Source organism: Nycticebus coucang, chromosome 15 (assembly GCF_027406575.1).
Source record: "Nycticebus coucang isolate mNycCou1 chromosome 15, mNycCou1.pri, whole genome shotgun sequence".
Classification (NCBI taxonomy): Eukaryota; Metazoa; Chordata; class Mammalia; order Primates; family Lorisidae; genus Nycticebus; species Nycticebus coucang.
Window position 1 is genome coordinate 83,166,018 of NC_069794.1, and position 15,557 is coordinate 83,181,574.

The following is a 15,557-nucleotide window of genomic DNA, read 5'->3' on the forward strand; positions in this document are numbered from 1 at the left end:
GTTTATTAGCTCAATGTAGCCATTCCATAATGTATACGTATTTCAAAACATGTTTACACACTATATACTATTTTTCTTTGTCAAGTATAAAAAAATCAAATAAATTTTTTTGAAAAAGAAGCTCTCCCTTCCCTCCCCCACAAAAAATATTTTAATACCTGTGTTAAACTTGGCCTTTACAAATTTTACTTCACTATTCTGCCTTGCAGAATATTCAGAAAAGGTTCTGCTTCCTAACTTGTGATGCAGCCAGTTACCTTGGTGATAACCTCCGGGGAATTGGATCCAAATTTGTCAGCTCTTCCCAGATGCTCACCTCCTGCTCTGAATGCCCTACACTTTTCGTGGATGCTGAAACTGTAAGTATCCCAGTCCTGCTCTGGCAACTAAAAGCCTGCCCAACTTATTGTATTTAGAACTTCATGGTAGCATGCTTGTGTTGTGGTTTGTTTTAAAGATGCCTTCAATGTTGTGGGCAGCACTGTGCTGTGATGTGACTCCCAAAGGCCGTTGGGTCTGCAGAGTAATTACATTGCCAACCCGCGCTGCAGCAAAGCCATCTCGGGGAATTTGGAGAAAGGTCCACCCTTGTGTTCCATCTGCATCCTTGACACCCCTCTCTGCTGGCTCGGACAGCTGTGCATGTGTGGTCAGCTAGCCCCCTGGAGCTGGCCTAGCCTGGCCGCATAATTCCAGGGCACAATTCTCATCATTTTTTCTACCACAAGTCTCAGAGACTCACTCACCGCCTTCTGGATTCGCCCAGCCCAAACTGCAATGATGAGTATAAAGAATAATGAACACAGTCACTGGCCAATAGTTGAATATTGGCCTTATGACTATGACGATAACCCTGCAACACTGATAAGCTCTCTGAGGGCAGAGGTGGTGTTCCCTTTCTTCACATCCCATGTCACGTCACAGAACCGTCACAGATTCTCAATAGCTTCTCAGGTTCAGATCCAATGAGCCCGTGCTTTGATTCTAATAATCCCTAGACTCTAGGGCCTAGAGGGTCAGTCATTCCAAGAACCTGATCGTTGTTGTCTTGCAGTAAGGAATGTAATATGAAAAACTGTTCTATCTTAGATGATTTAAGGTACAGGTTAAGCAATAGTTTGAAAGTCCCTTTGGAGGTCTGTCTTCACAAGTATTCATATAAATGGATACCATATCTTAATGTGAGCATCTGTAGAATACTTGGTAAGAGTTGTCTGCCTATACTGATATGGGAAAAAAACAGTTTCATAGGAGGCTTGGATTAGCAAGCTGGTGTTGCAGTTACAGCCGACAGTGAAGGAAAATTCCAAATTTCACAGCATATTAAAATGGGTGACACTCTACTCCTTTATATAACTTCTGAATATACTTCTCCTATCTGTGTAGCCATGTGCTCATGTTGGTCTCTCTCCAGTAGTTTTAATACAAATTATTTTCCTGTCTTTAGCTCCTTTCTTGTGGACTTCTGGACAAGCTCAAGTTCAGTGTTCTAGAACTGCAAGAATATTTGGATACCTACAACAACAGAAAAGAGGCCACTCTCTCAGTAAGCTTTTGTGTTTCTGTGCGTGTGCTTTCAGTTAAAATCAAATGAACCCAGCCTCCCTGGGAGGTGCTGTGATTAACCCAAGGTAGTTTCTTCAGAGAGTAGAAAACATACTTCATTTTTCCCTCTGATAAGGATCACAATTCCAATTTCATAGTGGTAGAACTGTATGTAATTTTTATTATATTAAAAATGGTCTCTACAAAATAATTTTTCAGCTTTTGAGCCTCAGAATGCCCCAACAAAGAAATTGGAAGAAATGATTATCTGCTTACTATGTCACTTGATCAGTGAAACAGAGATGTGAAATTATTGGGTTACTTCCTTCCAGCGTTAGCCTCACCCAGAACTGGCTGGGGTGGATCTTGCCTCTTCTAACCCACTCCTGGGGCTTTCTCTTAACCTCATGGTTTTTCTTGTCCCTAGCTGTTTCTTCTTCTTTCCCTTCACAGATCTATGTTAGGGGTGTCCAACCCGTGGCCTGCAAGCTGCATGCAGCCCAGCACAGCTATGAATACGGCCCAGTGCAAAATCATAAGCTTACTTAAAACATCATGGGAATTTTTTTGTGATCTTTTTGGTGGAACTCATTTGCGCAGTTCTCGAGTATGAACTTTGCAGACAACAATGTTGTGTCACGATGTCATGCAAGATAAATACACGTACGCTCTTACTCTTTGTACACACACGCGGCTTCAGTTTTGCAGTGGTGTATGGCTTCCAGTGTGTTACCTTCCAAGCACAGACGGTCAAATTGACACCATCAGGGGTTGTATGTGCTGTTGGTGACTTGGTGAGGCGGCAATTATCCATTATATTTCAACTAAGGTGCCTAATGTAATTTAGAAGTCAGTTAAGGATTTGTATTTGACTTTTAAGGCACTTCCACACCTTGGTGGCACCTCACACATCTCAGATTGCATTTTATAATCAGCCTCTGCCTTGCCCACTTTGGCAAGCGAGATGTGGAAGGGCCCAAATCTTGGTTTCTACTTTCCTATCAATTAATTTTTATAAAAAAGTAAATACAGTCCCTTATCTATTATTATATTTTTAATTTCAGCATGGCTTCCACCATGTCTCAAAAGAAATTAGAACTCTGGGCAGCACCTGTGGCTCAGTGAGTAGTGTACCGGCCCCATATACTGAGGGTGCTGGGTTCAAACCCAGCCCTGGCCAAACTGCAACAAAAAAATAGCCGGGCGTTGTGGCAGGCGCCTGTAGTCCCAGCTACTCGGGAGGCTGAGGCAAGAGAATCGCCTAAGCCCAGGAATTGAGGTTGCTGTGAGCTGTGTGATGCCACGGCACTCTACTGAGGGCAATAAAGTGAGACAGAGTCTAAGAAAAAAAAAAAAAAAAAAGAAATCAGAACTCATAAAATTTCTTTTTATGAGTTCTGATGAAGGAAGATTGTTCAATGAAAAGTAGACAGATTACTACTTTTTTACCCAGGCAAATACCCTGTTTCCCCGAAAATAAGACATCCTCTGAAAATAAGACCTATTTACAGGAAAGATAAGACGTCCCCTGAAAATAAGACCTAGCGCATCTTTGGGAGCACACCTTAAAATAAGAGGGAAATGGGGTAGTCAGGCACTCTGCTTTTTTTTAAATTTCAGATTAATATGAGGGTACAAATGATTAGGTTACAAGGTTTGTATTTATTAGGTAAGGTCCCTGTTGTAATTGTGTCCTGCACCCAGGAGGTGTGCCATATACCCCCCTACATTGTGCCCATTAGGTGGGAACACACCGAATGCCATTCTGCTTAATCTGTAGGGAATTTTTCTGCAAGTTTTCAAAGATTATAATTTGAAAAGGGATTATGTACAGAAACATGCTGCCAAATTCAATGCATATGAAGGATTGTGTCATAAGATCAAAATAGCAGAACTGAAAAAAGTGTCTTCTCAACAAAAAATGTTGTAAAAGTTACAATTCAGGCTCAGCGCCCGTAGCACAGTGGCCACATACACCAAGGCTGGTGGGTTCGAACCCAACCCAGGCCAGCTAAACAACAATGACAACTGCAACAAAAAAATAGCCACGTGTTGTGGCGGGCACCTGTAGTCCCAGCTACTTGTGAGGCTGAGGCAAGAGAATCGCTTAAGCCCAAGAGTTTGAGGTTGCTGTGAGCTGTGATGCCACAGCACTCTACCGAGGGAGACATAGTGAGACTGTCTCAAAAAAAAAAAAAAAAGTTACACTTCAGAGGGATTCTATTATAATAGCTAGCTACGTGGTAGCATATTTAATAGCAAAAATATCAAAACTGTTTTACTGGATGGTGAGTTTATTAAGAAATGTATGGAAAACATGGCAGTTATAATTTGCCCTGATAAAAAGGGAGATATTTCTAAAATCAGCTTTTCTCATGAGGCTATAGCCAAGGGTTTGGAGAATAAAGTTGCTAATTTCAAATGTTATGTTTTGACAGTAGATGACAGCACTAATGCTATAAATACGGCTCAACGTGGCCTTTTTGTTAGAGGTACTGATGACAAACATGGCACTGAAGAAAGGGCGTTAGTGCCATTAAAAGACACAACTAAATCAAGAGATTTATGCAGAGCTGTAAAAAATATGTTAAAGCGATACTCTCTGTCCATTGTCAACATATCTGGTATAGTTACTGATGGTGCCCCAGTGATGATAGATAAAAGAGAGGGCTTGTAAAATTAATAGAAGACAATGCAATTGCCACCCAAAACTCACATTTGATGAAATATCACTTCACAGTACATCTAGAAAATTTACATGCAAAAGCTTTAAAAATGGATAACTTCTTGCAAATCATCATTAAACTATGACTTTCATAAGCACCAAGGAACTGAATCTTCACCAATTCCAGGAACTCCTTAAAAGTATTGACGGTGACTATACCAACATCATTTACTTTTCAAAAGATGGATAAGTTGAGGCCAAATGCTTCAAGTCATTTATGGTATCAAAAGCCAAATTTTTGCCAGAACTTGACAATGAAAACTGGCTTACAGATTAACATTTAACCACTTTTTTTTTTTTGAGACAGAGTCTCATTATATCGCCCTTGGTAGAGTGCCATGGCGTCACAGCTCACAGCAACCTTAAACTCTTGGGCTTAAGTGATTCTCTTGCCTCAGCCTCCCAAGTAGCTGGGACTACAGGCGCCTGCCACAACGCCCGGCTATTTTTTGGTTATAGTTGTCATTGTTGTTTGGCAGGCCCAGGCCAGGTTTGAATCCACCATCACCAGTGCATGTGGCCAGCACTCTAGCCATTAACCACTCATTTAAATGAGTGAAACATGCATCTTGAAGGGAAAAACCAACTTATCAATACAATGTTTCAAATCATAACAGTATTCCAAATGAAATGAAATTATGGCAAACTCAAATTAAAGCAAACAATTCTACGCATTTTGACATGTTGGCCAAACACAATCCTGTGAACTGTGAATTTGCTTTTCAATTTGATACAAGAATTTGAAAACAGATTTCAAGATTTTTGAGAAAAAAATATTTTGGTGCATTTGCAACTCCATTTTCAGTCGATATAAATATGTTACCTGCCAATTTTCAAATGGAATAGAGCTGCAATCTGACGTTCAACTTATAGAAAAGTTTGATCACGTGTCTATACTGGACTCTTACAGGTCCTCGTCTTCCCAGAGACAAATATCTCTCACTTGACAATCACGCCTTTTTAATGTTACTTTTTTGGCAGCAACTATATTTGCAAGCAACTCTTTTCAAGAACGAAGCACATTAAGAGTAAAATTAGAACCAAAATATCTGATGAGCACCTTGAGAACTCACTGAGAATTGCAGCTACTTATATCAAACAAGATATTGATGCATTAGTTTCTCAAATACAATGCCAAATATCCCTTTAGTTTTATGTTGCCCACTTAACTTATATAATAAAAAATATTTTTAAATGATGTTTCATTACTTAGATGTGTACATCTTCTATATGAGCAATCACAAACTTAGGACCTGCTCGATGATTTTAAAACATTCTCTGAATGGGTTGCTGCATAATTAGGATTATTAGACGAGGAAATTTTGTTTATCTGTGGTGGTGGATATCATGAAAATTATGCATGGACCTTTTCTTTCTTTCTTTTTTTCTCATCAGCTTTTGTTAGTATTTGTGTATTTAATAAGTGGTTTGAGACAATTCGTCTCCTTCTAGTGTTGCCCAGAGAAGCCGAAAGGTTGGACACCCCAATCTAGATCACAAAATGTTCCAGACAGAAGTGATGTAAAAACCATCCATGCAAACCACCTGTTTTCTGACAAATACGCAATTGGAAGGCCAGAGAATTCAGTGGTTCAAAAAATAAGAACAATTGCGTGTGGTAGTATCTCTTGAGTACTCCCTGTGACATGTCAGGCACTATAAAAACAGTACACATTTCCTGGTAAGATGGACTTGGTTCAAACCACAGCTCAGTTACTTAAGGGTTAGTGACCTTGGATAAGCTACTTGCCTTCTCTCATCTCAGATGCATCATCTGTCAGCTAGTGGTAATAACAACTAATTTATGGAATTGTTATGTAAGAGTTGTAATAGTCGTGGCAGTTACCATTTTCTGAGTCCTTTCAACGTATCAGATAACCTGGTAAAAGTTAAATCTCTTGGACTAAAGCGTTTAATGCTCACAACTGCCATGGGCGTCACTATTATTACCTTTGTTAGCTAGAAGGTGCAAGAATGAAACCCAGATGTGTAGGATTCAAAGGTTCATGCTCTTTACCGTGACACAATAGTGCCTCGAAAAATAGAAACAGTATCTGTTAAACTACCTAGCAAAGGGCCATATATATAGAAGACATTCATTGTGAAGTTCCTGGGTTTTGGTTGCTTTGTTGCTGTTCTTAGTGATCCTTTCATGACCTACAAGGGCAAGAGTTCTGACGTTTCCCCATAACACTTCTCTTTGTCTTCTATTTCTGCGACTCTTTTTACCTGTTATTGTTTTCCAGCCTCTCAGTCATAAACCACTAAAGTAATCGTTTTTTCATTCCAGTTGATGAACCCAACCCCTTGACGTCAGGTGTGGATTTTAATTCTCCAAGACTCATTGTTTTCTGCTCAAAGGTTCCTTTGCACATTTGTGTCAGTTACTACCCAGATGTGTAAGATGGGCAGAAACTCTAAATAGCAGGGCCATTAGTGAAGATTCGCCCCCCAGAAGCCATCTCAACGTAACAGACAAGTCAGTGAACTGCAAGTCAGGTCGTGTTGACCAGAATTACCAAGCTGTGTGGTCCTATCTCCTAACCTCAAATGTATGGAAGGTTTCTAGCAACAAATATGAATATGTATGTGTGTTCATTTTCATGTATACATAAATTAGAAATAGTATGATAAAAACTGTACCCTAGAGTGATGGAAGTGACATCACCGAACCCATATAAACAGATGCTGTCATTTCACTTAATCCCCCCAAATGACTCTTTTCAAAAAGTCATAATAGCAAAATGTCCTTTTACTGTCTTCAGAAGCTTAATTTTTACTTGAAAGAATGTATGTTAAAAATGTTCTCGGGACATTACTGACTTTACGGCTCTATCTTTTTCTTTCGACAGTGGCTTGCAAATTGTAAGGCAACATTTGCAGGAGGATCAAGAGATGGAGTCATCACCTGTCAACCAGGGGACTCAGAAGAAAAGGTAATAAAAGCCTTTTAGGGTTTATCTTTTCTGTGCTGACATTGTGTGTTGGTTTTTATCCACCCTAGAAGTGTAGAACTTGAGAAAGGGAGAGGCAGGACGAGTCATGGCGGGTATTTACATAAATCAACACAGTAAGACAGAACTACATTTAAGCCATGCATGACTGTGTGTTGATGGGATTTGGGGATATTTTTCTTCTTTTTGGAAAAAGTGGATGGGTTAAAGTAACATTTTTGCTGGATACTCTAACTATATTAATCATTCCCTAATAAATCCATTCGTAACTCAGAACATAAAACCAAATTTCATTAATTCTTCACTGAACCACTTAGTTCCTTCAGTAAAGAGAGTTTCTCTTGACCTTTCAGCTCTAAAACAGATTTCCTAATTTAGAATTGCTTTAAGTACATACCTCGTCAGTATGCTGTATGGCCTACTATCTCTATGACCCCCCCAAAGATATAATGATGAGCAGCAGGCCAGGCATAGTGGCTCATGCCAGTAATCCCAGCATTCTGGGAGACCAAGGTGGGAGGATCCCTTGAGATCAGGAGTTCAAGACCAGCTTGAACTAGAGCAAAATCCCTTCTATACTAAAAACAGAAAAATTAGCCAGGCTTTGTGACAGGCACCTGTAGTCCTAGCCACTAGGGAAACTGAGGCTGGAAGATATGTTAAGCCCAGAAGTTTGAGGTTGCTGTGAGCAAGGCTGATGCCATTGTACTCTAGCCGGGTGATAGAATGAGACTAATAATAATAAGCAACAAGCTCTCTGCCTTTGTGGAGCTTCTGATCTTTTCAGGGAAGTAGATAGTAATCAAAAAGTCAAACAGGCATAAACCGCAACAAGGTCTGTTAGGGAGAGGGAAGTACATAGCAAGGCCACCGGCTCAGTTGGGGAGGGTGGTTATGGAATGGCTCCTCCCTGGAAGTGTCATCAAGGCAGAGATCTAAGATACGACCTGGAGTTGGCCAGTGGAGCAGGGTTGAATGGAGAGCCTGTGTAAAGGCCCTGAGGCAGGGAGAACCTGGCCTTTCAAAGAAACCAAGAGAGCCCTGTGGCTGGGAGTGCAGAAAGCCATATAGAAAAAAGGCTGAGAAGAACCTGAGAAGTTGGAAGCCAAATCACGCAGGGCTTGGGTATTTAACAGCACTGGGAAGGAACTGAAAAGTAGTACCACTGGACGATTAGATTAAGGCTCTCCCACTCTGTCTACTGAGGAAACAGATCAAAGTGGAAGGGCGGATCAGGGAAGTTGGGAGGCTGCTGCCCAGGCTGGGTGGAGAAGGTGTTAACTTGGAATTACATCATAACCACTGGAGAAGCATTTTAGATTCATACCCGCTAGAGAATCCAAAGTCATCTTCCTGTGTTAGAAACAGTACTTTACTAATGTAAAAAGAACAAAATAAAATTTGGTTTGTGCTCAAAGGTTTGGAGTAAAAATTTTCAACGGAATACTAATGTTTCAATTCCAATTTGGTCACTGTTATGGATGAAGTTTGTGGTCCTGAGAGTCACCTGGTGAGCCCCTTGATGCATTTTTGTAAAGGGACCAGAGATTGAATAGGCAAACTACAAGGCTGAGAAATATCTAGATGGGGTATTGGAGTGTGGTTTGTATTTTTGCACCATTGCCTTCCTTGAATACACACATTTATATTTCACTTGATGGTTTACAGAGAACCTTCATGTCCCTTAAGTTATTCGATCTGTCTGGATGGGCAGCAGGCCACTGGTAGCATTAGCCCATTCTGTAGCTGAAGAAACACCAAAGCTTGACTTACCCAAGGCACCATGGCTGAAACATAAGCAAATATAAAAATAAATAGTTGGGGGGGGCAGCACCTGTGGTTCAGTGGGTAGGGTGCTGACCCCATATACCAAGGGTGGCGGGTTTGAACCTAGTCCCCACCAAACTGCAACAAAAAATAGCCAACCACTGTGGCAGGTGCCTGTAGTCCCAGCTACTCTGGAGGCTGAGGCAAGAGAATCACCTAAGCCCAGGAGTTGGAGGTTGCTGTGAGCTGTGATGCCACAGCACTCTACTGAGGGCTCTGTCTCTAAAAAAAATAATAATAGCAATAATAAAATAAATAGTTCACTTATATATTTTAAAATAGGTGTTTAGTGATTTTATATGCTGTCTCTCTCATAAGCAATGCATAGTTGAATATCTCTCATAAGCAACGCGCAGTTCAGTATCTCAGTGAACTCCAGCATTTCCTTCCATTCCTACATCCGTGATGGGCTGCCTCTGATGATTTGTGACTCACATTTTCACTGAATAACCTGTGCTGTTACCAGACCCCAGAAAAAGTAAAATAAAATATTACCTGGGTTTCAGCTTTTATAGCACTTACGGCTCCACTATACTCTGCCACTAAGACAAATTCTGTCCGGAAAACAGTTACCAGGTTAGAATTTACAAGTAGCACAAACTTAGTCCTGTTCATATACATACAGTTTATATAATAGTATATAAAAATAATTAGTTATCTGAACATTTACCCTCAATCATCAAATTCTGTTATATTCTCTATAATAAAACCTTAACTGAGAAAATTCATTAATACATTGCAGATTTTTAGGAGCAAGGGTTGAAATTAAATCTATTACGGGCAGTCCCCAAGTTACAAACATCCAACTGATGTACAACTGCACTTATGAATGGAAGCTGGTACAGGTAATAGGTAAATGTACCTGTTCTAATTTACATACAAATTCAACTTGAAAACAAACCTACAGAACCCATCTCATTGGTGACCTAGTGTCTGCCTATATGTTTTTGTTTAGAGCTTCCTGGTTAACCTTAAGGATGACCAGAAAATCCAGTTAAATAATTCCTATTTCTCAAACATCCCCATTTTAAAATGTTTCTACTGTGCTTGTAGTTTATTTCTATTAAGTTTTTTTACTTTGTTTAGTTGCTTTCCTTTTTGTTCCCAGTTCTTTTCCATCTTCCTCAAACAAAAATTTCTCTCTTATGTTTGCTTATTTCTTCTCACTCATTTCTTCCTGATCCACATCCATCTTTCTTTGCTTCTGTTTTGTAGTCCTTGTTTTTCCCCATCTCTTGTATTTTTACTAAACCCAAGGATTAAGAAAATAGTGTTTGTCTGGTGGTTCATTTATTTGTGACAACTCTGTTACCATTCCAATAAAGGCTTGAGAGTACAAAAGTGGAAAGAAGAAAGTAAGTTTTTTCAAGTACTGTACATATCTAATCTACTTTGACCTTTCAAAGCAATCCTTTGAAATAGAGTTTTTCCATTTTGCAGATGAGAAAACTGAAGCCGAGAGTCAAACTCTAAAGGCCATACTCTTCATTTGTTCATGACCTTCTCTAACTTAGTTTTGGAGGCAAAACATACACTTAGGAAAGCATTAGAGAATGATTTCCAGCATATGTCTTAGTGTATAATATGGTTTAGGAATCTTCATACATTAGGAAGGTATATTAAACACCCAGGAATGAGAAGAGTGGGGTTTGTTAGGAAAAGAATGACCGAAAGGCAAATTCTGAGTCTGATTTTTTTCAACATCTTTGCAAAACCAACCAGGCGCTGGCCCCGTTGTTGGTATTAGCTAAGCATTTCACAGTTTTCCCAGATGCCTCATGGACACAATGGTGACTGGTAAACCCAGGCAATGACCAGATGTCCTGAAGAAGATGCTTCTATCCGGTGTAGGTGACAGTTCTGGGGTCTGAGGCTAGTCTGGAAGGCAAATGGTATGCCATCTAACAAGAGAAGTTGGCAATCCTAGTAAGTCAAGCAAGCAAGACTGGGTGACTTTTTAAATCATCTGCATACTTGATTAAATTGTTTTAATTTGTTAGTAGACCCTGGAACAGTCACTGGGCATGCAGCTCACACCACACACTAATTCTGCCAGCCTTGACTGAATTACTGCTGAACTTGAAGTATGGCTAGGCCTCAGGGGTGTTTACAAATCAGGTCGCTTCGGTTCCCATCACAGGGAATGACTCGACAAGGCTGGAAATGGGCTAACTGGGGAGAAAGAAGTCTTTATGTGCTAAAGGTTGGACTTGAGGAGAAATGATGGGTGTTGCTCCAGCTAAATATCCAGATCTTATATCCAAAGTTGGCAGAGATATTATTTTGCTGAGCAGCGCCACCATTTGGCTTCCATCCCAAAGCAACACGAACAAATGACCTCAGGTGCTTACCTTCAAGTGATTTTCTCCATCTCCCAGTTTTAGTCAAGTTGTCTTCTGGAATAATTTGATGTTGCCAATTATTTCTTCTCACCCTGGGTCCAGGGACAGGTAGAATGAGGATGAGTCAGCTTATAACTTGCAGACTCTGTATCTCGATGTAAATTGCAAAGTGAACATATAAGTAAAACTACACCTGTGTGTTCTCTTTCAGAGAAGTAGGCATTTTATGAAAGGATTAGTATTTACCTGACTAAACGTAGCAAAGTAAATTCTTGGACATTTAGATGTATCAGTCTGTCAGAGATAGTGATGGTGTGCAGAGAGGCATATGAGATCTTCCCAATCCCCAAACCATACGCAGCATGGTCTGCTCTTTGCCAGTCGTCAGTTCTAGTCATTCTTGACAAGTGATTTAAGTGAGAAATTGTTTGTGGAGGAGAATATAACCTTTCACTGAGTTTGAATATTTATTTTTCAATTTCTCTTCCATTCTGAATTTGACGTTACAGGCATTAAAATAATGAAGAAAGTTTATACACTTTCTTTGCTTTTTTTATGTCGGCCCTCGGTAGAGTGCTGTGGCATCACAGCTCACAGCAACCTCAAACTCCTGGGCTTAAGCGATTCTCTTGCCTCAGCCTCCCAAGTAGCTGGGACTACAGGCACCCACAACCACACCTGGCTATTTTTTGTTGCAGTTGCCATTGTTGTTTGGCTGGCTGGGCCTGGGTTTGAAACCGCCAACTTCAGTGTATGTGGCTAGTGCTATAACCACTGTGCTACAGGCGCTGAGCCAGCTTGCATGCTTTTTTATTAAGCTTGCACATGATTTTTTCACTGACCCTGACTTTAAAAAATTTTAATTTTCACATACACACATATACTCAAAACAGGATTCCTAGTTTCTCTAAATAAGTAGTTCTAGAAACCCTGTTCCTGCCTTCCTAAGTGGCAGCAGTGAGCTCAATTCTAGAGCTAATTCCATCACTTCCCCATGTGGACTGTCTATCACCCCTACTGCCCGCTGAGTCTTAACCTTGAAGGCAAGGGGCAGGCACCAAGCATCATGGTGCTTGGACTGTTGTTTTTCTTCTAATAGAAAAGTATTCCTCTATACCCAAGTCCCCAAAATTTGGAATGAAAGCTTCAGAGGGTTGTGTATTTCAGAAAATGATGTAAATAGCATTATTTTATTTGCATACATGAGAAACACCTCTGTGTGTATATAGAAGCCTCTGTCTGCTGAACTCACAGTTGAAGGAGGATTTCCAGTATATGTTCAAAACAATAAAATGAACCGTGTTTCCAAGAAAAGTGTTGCTAATACTTGGGAAGTATCTTTTGGGAAAGACATTTTTTTTTAAAAGACAGACATGATTAGTAAGTAACTTAAGCTTCTTGGTCATTATAATACTAGTCCTTCTACAATAAGGGCCAGCACAGACTAAACAGAACATAAAACAAAGAGTGAGATTTGCATGTCTCTCATGAGATCACCTTCACTCTTGTAGAAAAGTGGTAAGTGGTGTTTCTCAGCCTGCACATATCAAACACAGAGAGAAATCTCTTCGTAACTTAAAACCAGCATTTCTGCCTCTTTGCCTATTGCACTGACAACGGAGGCTGGTTCGCTGTCCATGGCGAATGAATCCTGCTTTGTAAGCTTTCTTACCCTCTAAGCCTGTCTTTCTCTTCCTCAGTAAGCTTTGTTTCATGCTTGTCTTAAAAAAAATAATAATAAAAGCAGTACTTCTAATTAAAGATGTTGGTTCCCATTGTCCTCGCCGTTTCTTGTGGAATTCATTCTGGAATGGATATAAGTAGGTAGTTTAGTGGTGCAGGGTCTCTGGACATCTCATTTCTGGTTCTCCAGCCACCAGCTTCAGTCTTGGCCCTATCAAGTTCACCCTCCTAGTTCTGCAGAGATGGCCCCTGAAAAGCTGGGGTGCTTCCACCTCATTAAGTGATTTTCTCTATCTCCCAGTTTTAGTCAAGTTGTCTTCTGGAATAATTCAAAAGATATGTCTGAACACTACTGAACACCTACTCTTTAGACTCAAGTATAATAATTTACATTTAGCCCTACTATATTTCATCTTACTACTTGCAAATCATCATTCCAAGGTAGGGTCTTTTTGGACACTAACCTCTCAGGTCTGTACTGTCTTATCTACATAAGCCATGAACAAGAAGCCTGTAACCTCTCTTCTTACACAAGTTGAAAAATTTATACACTGAACAAGATGAGACTTTTTTCCAGTTAAGTGGTTATCCATTAAACATCATCTTTCAGATACAGTCAGTTTTTCTTCTATAAGTAATCTTCTTTCCCATATTGGCTAAAGAAATGTCCAGAGTTAGTTTACAGATTCCTCAAAAATAATAGTAAATACCTGGCAAGGCATGGTGGCTCACGCCTGTAATCCTAGCACAGTGGGTGGACGAGGCAAGTGGATTGCTTGAGCTCAAGAGTTCAAGACCAGCCTGAGCAAGAGTAAGATCCTGCCTCTACTAAAATAGAAAAATTAACTGGTACAGTGGTGCCCACCTACAGTCCCCAGCTACTCAGGAGGCTGAGACAGGAGGATCACTATAGCACAGGATTCGAGGTTGCTGTGAGCTATGACACCATAGCACTCTACCCAGAGCAACAGAGTGAGCCTTTGTCTTAAAAAAAAAAAAAAAATGTAAATACCTTACGGTGTATAATCTGTATCATAGGCTTGAAGGTATTTATCTTTCTAAGCACTGAAAGATATTTATGACCAAGGTCCAAAAAACTACTCATCAAAGAAATAGTCATCCATGTGCCAGACCCAGGCAGTTTAGCAATAGCTGGGTACATACTGTTCCTCCCTGCTTAAGAGGGCTTATCAATAAGGCTTCCTAAATTTTATCCCATTTAGTTTAAACCCTTGACTTTCAGAGATTAAATATGATGCAAATAATAGCTAATATAGTACACTGTGATTCATCTTCTGTCATGTCAAAAATGTCCTAGATTTTCCCTGACTGGCTATGTCAGGAACCGGTATGAGAATACAGAGAAACCAGGTGTGGCTATGCTACTGTTAATCAGTGTGAGGTAGATTATTCTCAGACTTTAAGTTGCCCCTTCCTCAGTTGTTGATGATCAGTTCTTAACATCTTGACTTTTTGATCTCTTTTTCTTATTTTGAGAAAACATACCTCTAAATCAAATTTATAAATCAATCCACGTCAGGAGAGCAGGTATAGGACTTGACGAATATCCTTGTGACCATATAAAACATTGACATTCCCAGCTAGGTACGGTGGCTTGTGCCTGTAATCCCAGCATTTTGGGAGGCTGAGGCAGGAATATTGCTTAAGGCTAGGAGATTGGCAATATCATAGTAGATTCTATCTCTCCAATAAAATTTAAAAAATTAGCCAGACGTGGTGGTACATGCCTCTAGTCCCAGCTGCTTGAGCCCAAGAATTTGAGGCTGTAGTGATGAGGCCACTGCACTCCAGCCTGAGTGATACAGTGAAAGTCTATGTCTTAAAAAAAAAATTCCCACATGTTCAAAAGAACCTAAAGTCATGGAAACACATGTAAGTTTATAAAGACTTCTCAAGGGATTATTTTCAGAACTTAGAAACAGGAAAACATGAGCACGGTGGAGAAATGTTTTAACATTTTCCATAAAATGATCCCCCTAGGAAGGAATTTTTCACTATCTTTTTGGAACTCTGAATGCAAACTAGGTCCCAGCCTGTGGCCTAGAAAAGGACTCTGAGATAATAAATACCAAGGAAGCTTGAACTAGCCTACCTAAAAAGGAGAGTTTAGGAAGGATACCGGGAACTGGTATTTGTCAGGGCTGGCCATCTCCCAAGAAACACATTATTTCATGCCCTGAGAGCTGAGTGGGAGGGATTCATCGACAATGAAATTCCTTTGTACCATTTCACTGTATTGAACAGAGATTTTCCTTTAACTGATTTAATGACCACCGTGAATTACAACCTTGTTTTGGAAAACAATAAAAAGACGGCTGTTTTCTTCACACAAGACCCTGAAATTCACTTAGCATTGCTTCATTCCACACTTCTGAAAAATAAATTCCATGCTAGAAGCAGCTCCTTGCTAAACCGCGTACTAAACATTTCAGTCGTATTTGATGTTGTCCAAAAAGTCTT

At 40.0% G+C, this 15,557-nt stretch overlaps 1 protein-coding gene across 5 annotated transcripts in view; it reads left to right on the forward strand.

The window, feature by feature from the left end:
- Nucleotides 1-15,557, forward strand: part of FRY (FRY microtubule binding protein) — a 486,067-nt gene that overhangs the window by 457,767 nt on the left and 12,743 nt on the right. For all 5 annotated transcript variants that reach the window (XM_053563486.1, XM_053563481.1, XM_053563483.1 and 2 more), the window contains 3 exons: nucleotides 210-359; nucleotides 1,448-1,546; nucleotides 7,123-7,206. In XM_053563486.1, the coding sequence (XP_053419461.1) occupies nucleotides 210-359; nucleotides 1,448-1,546; nucleotides 7,123-7,206 (333 nt within the window). The remainder of the gene's footprint in view (nucleotides 1-209; nucleotides 360-1,447; nucleotides 1,547-7,122; nucleotides 7,207-15,557) is intronic.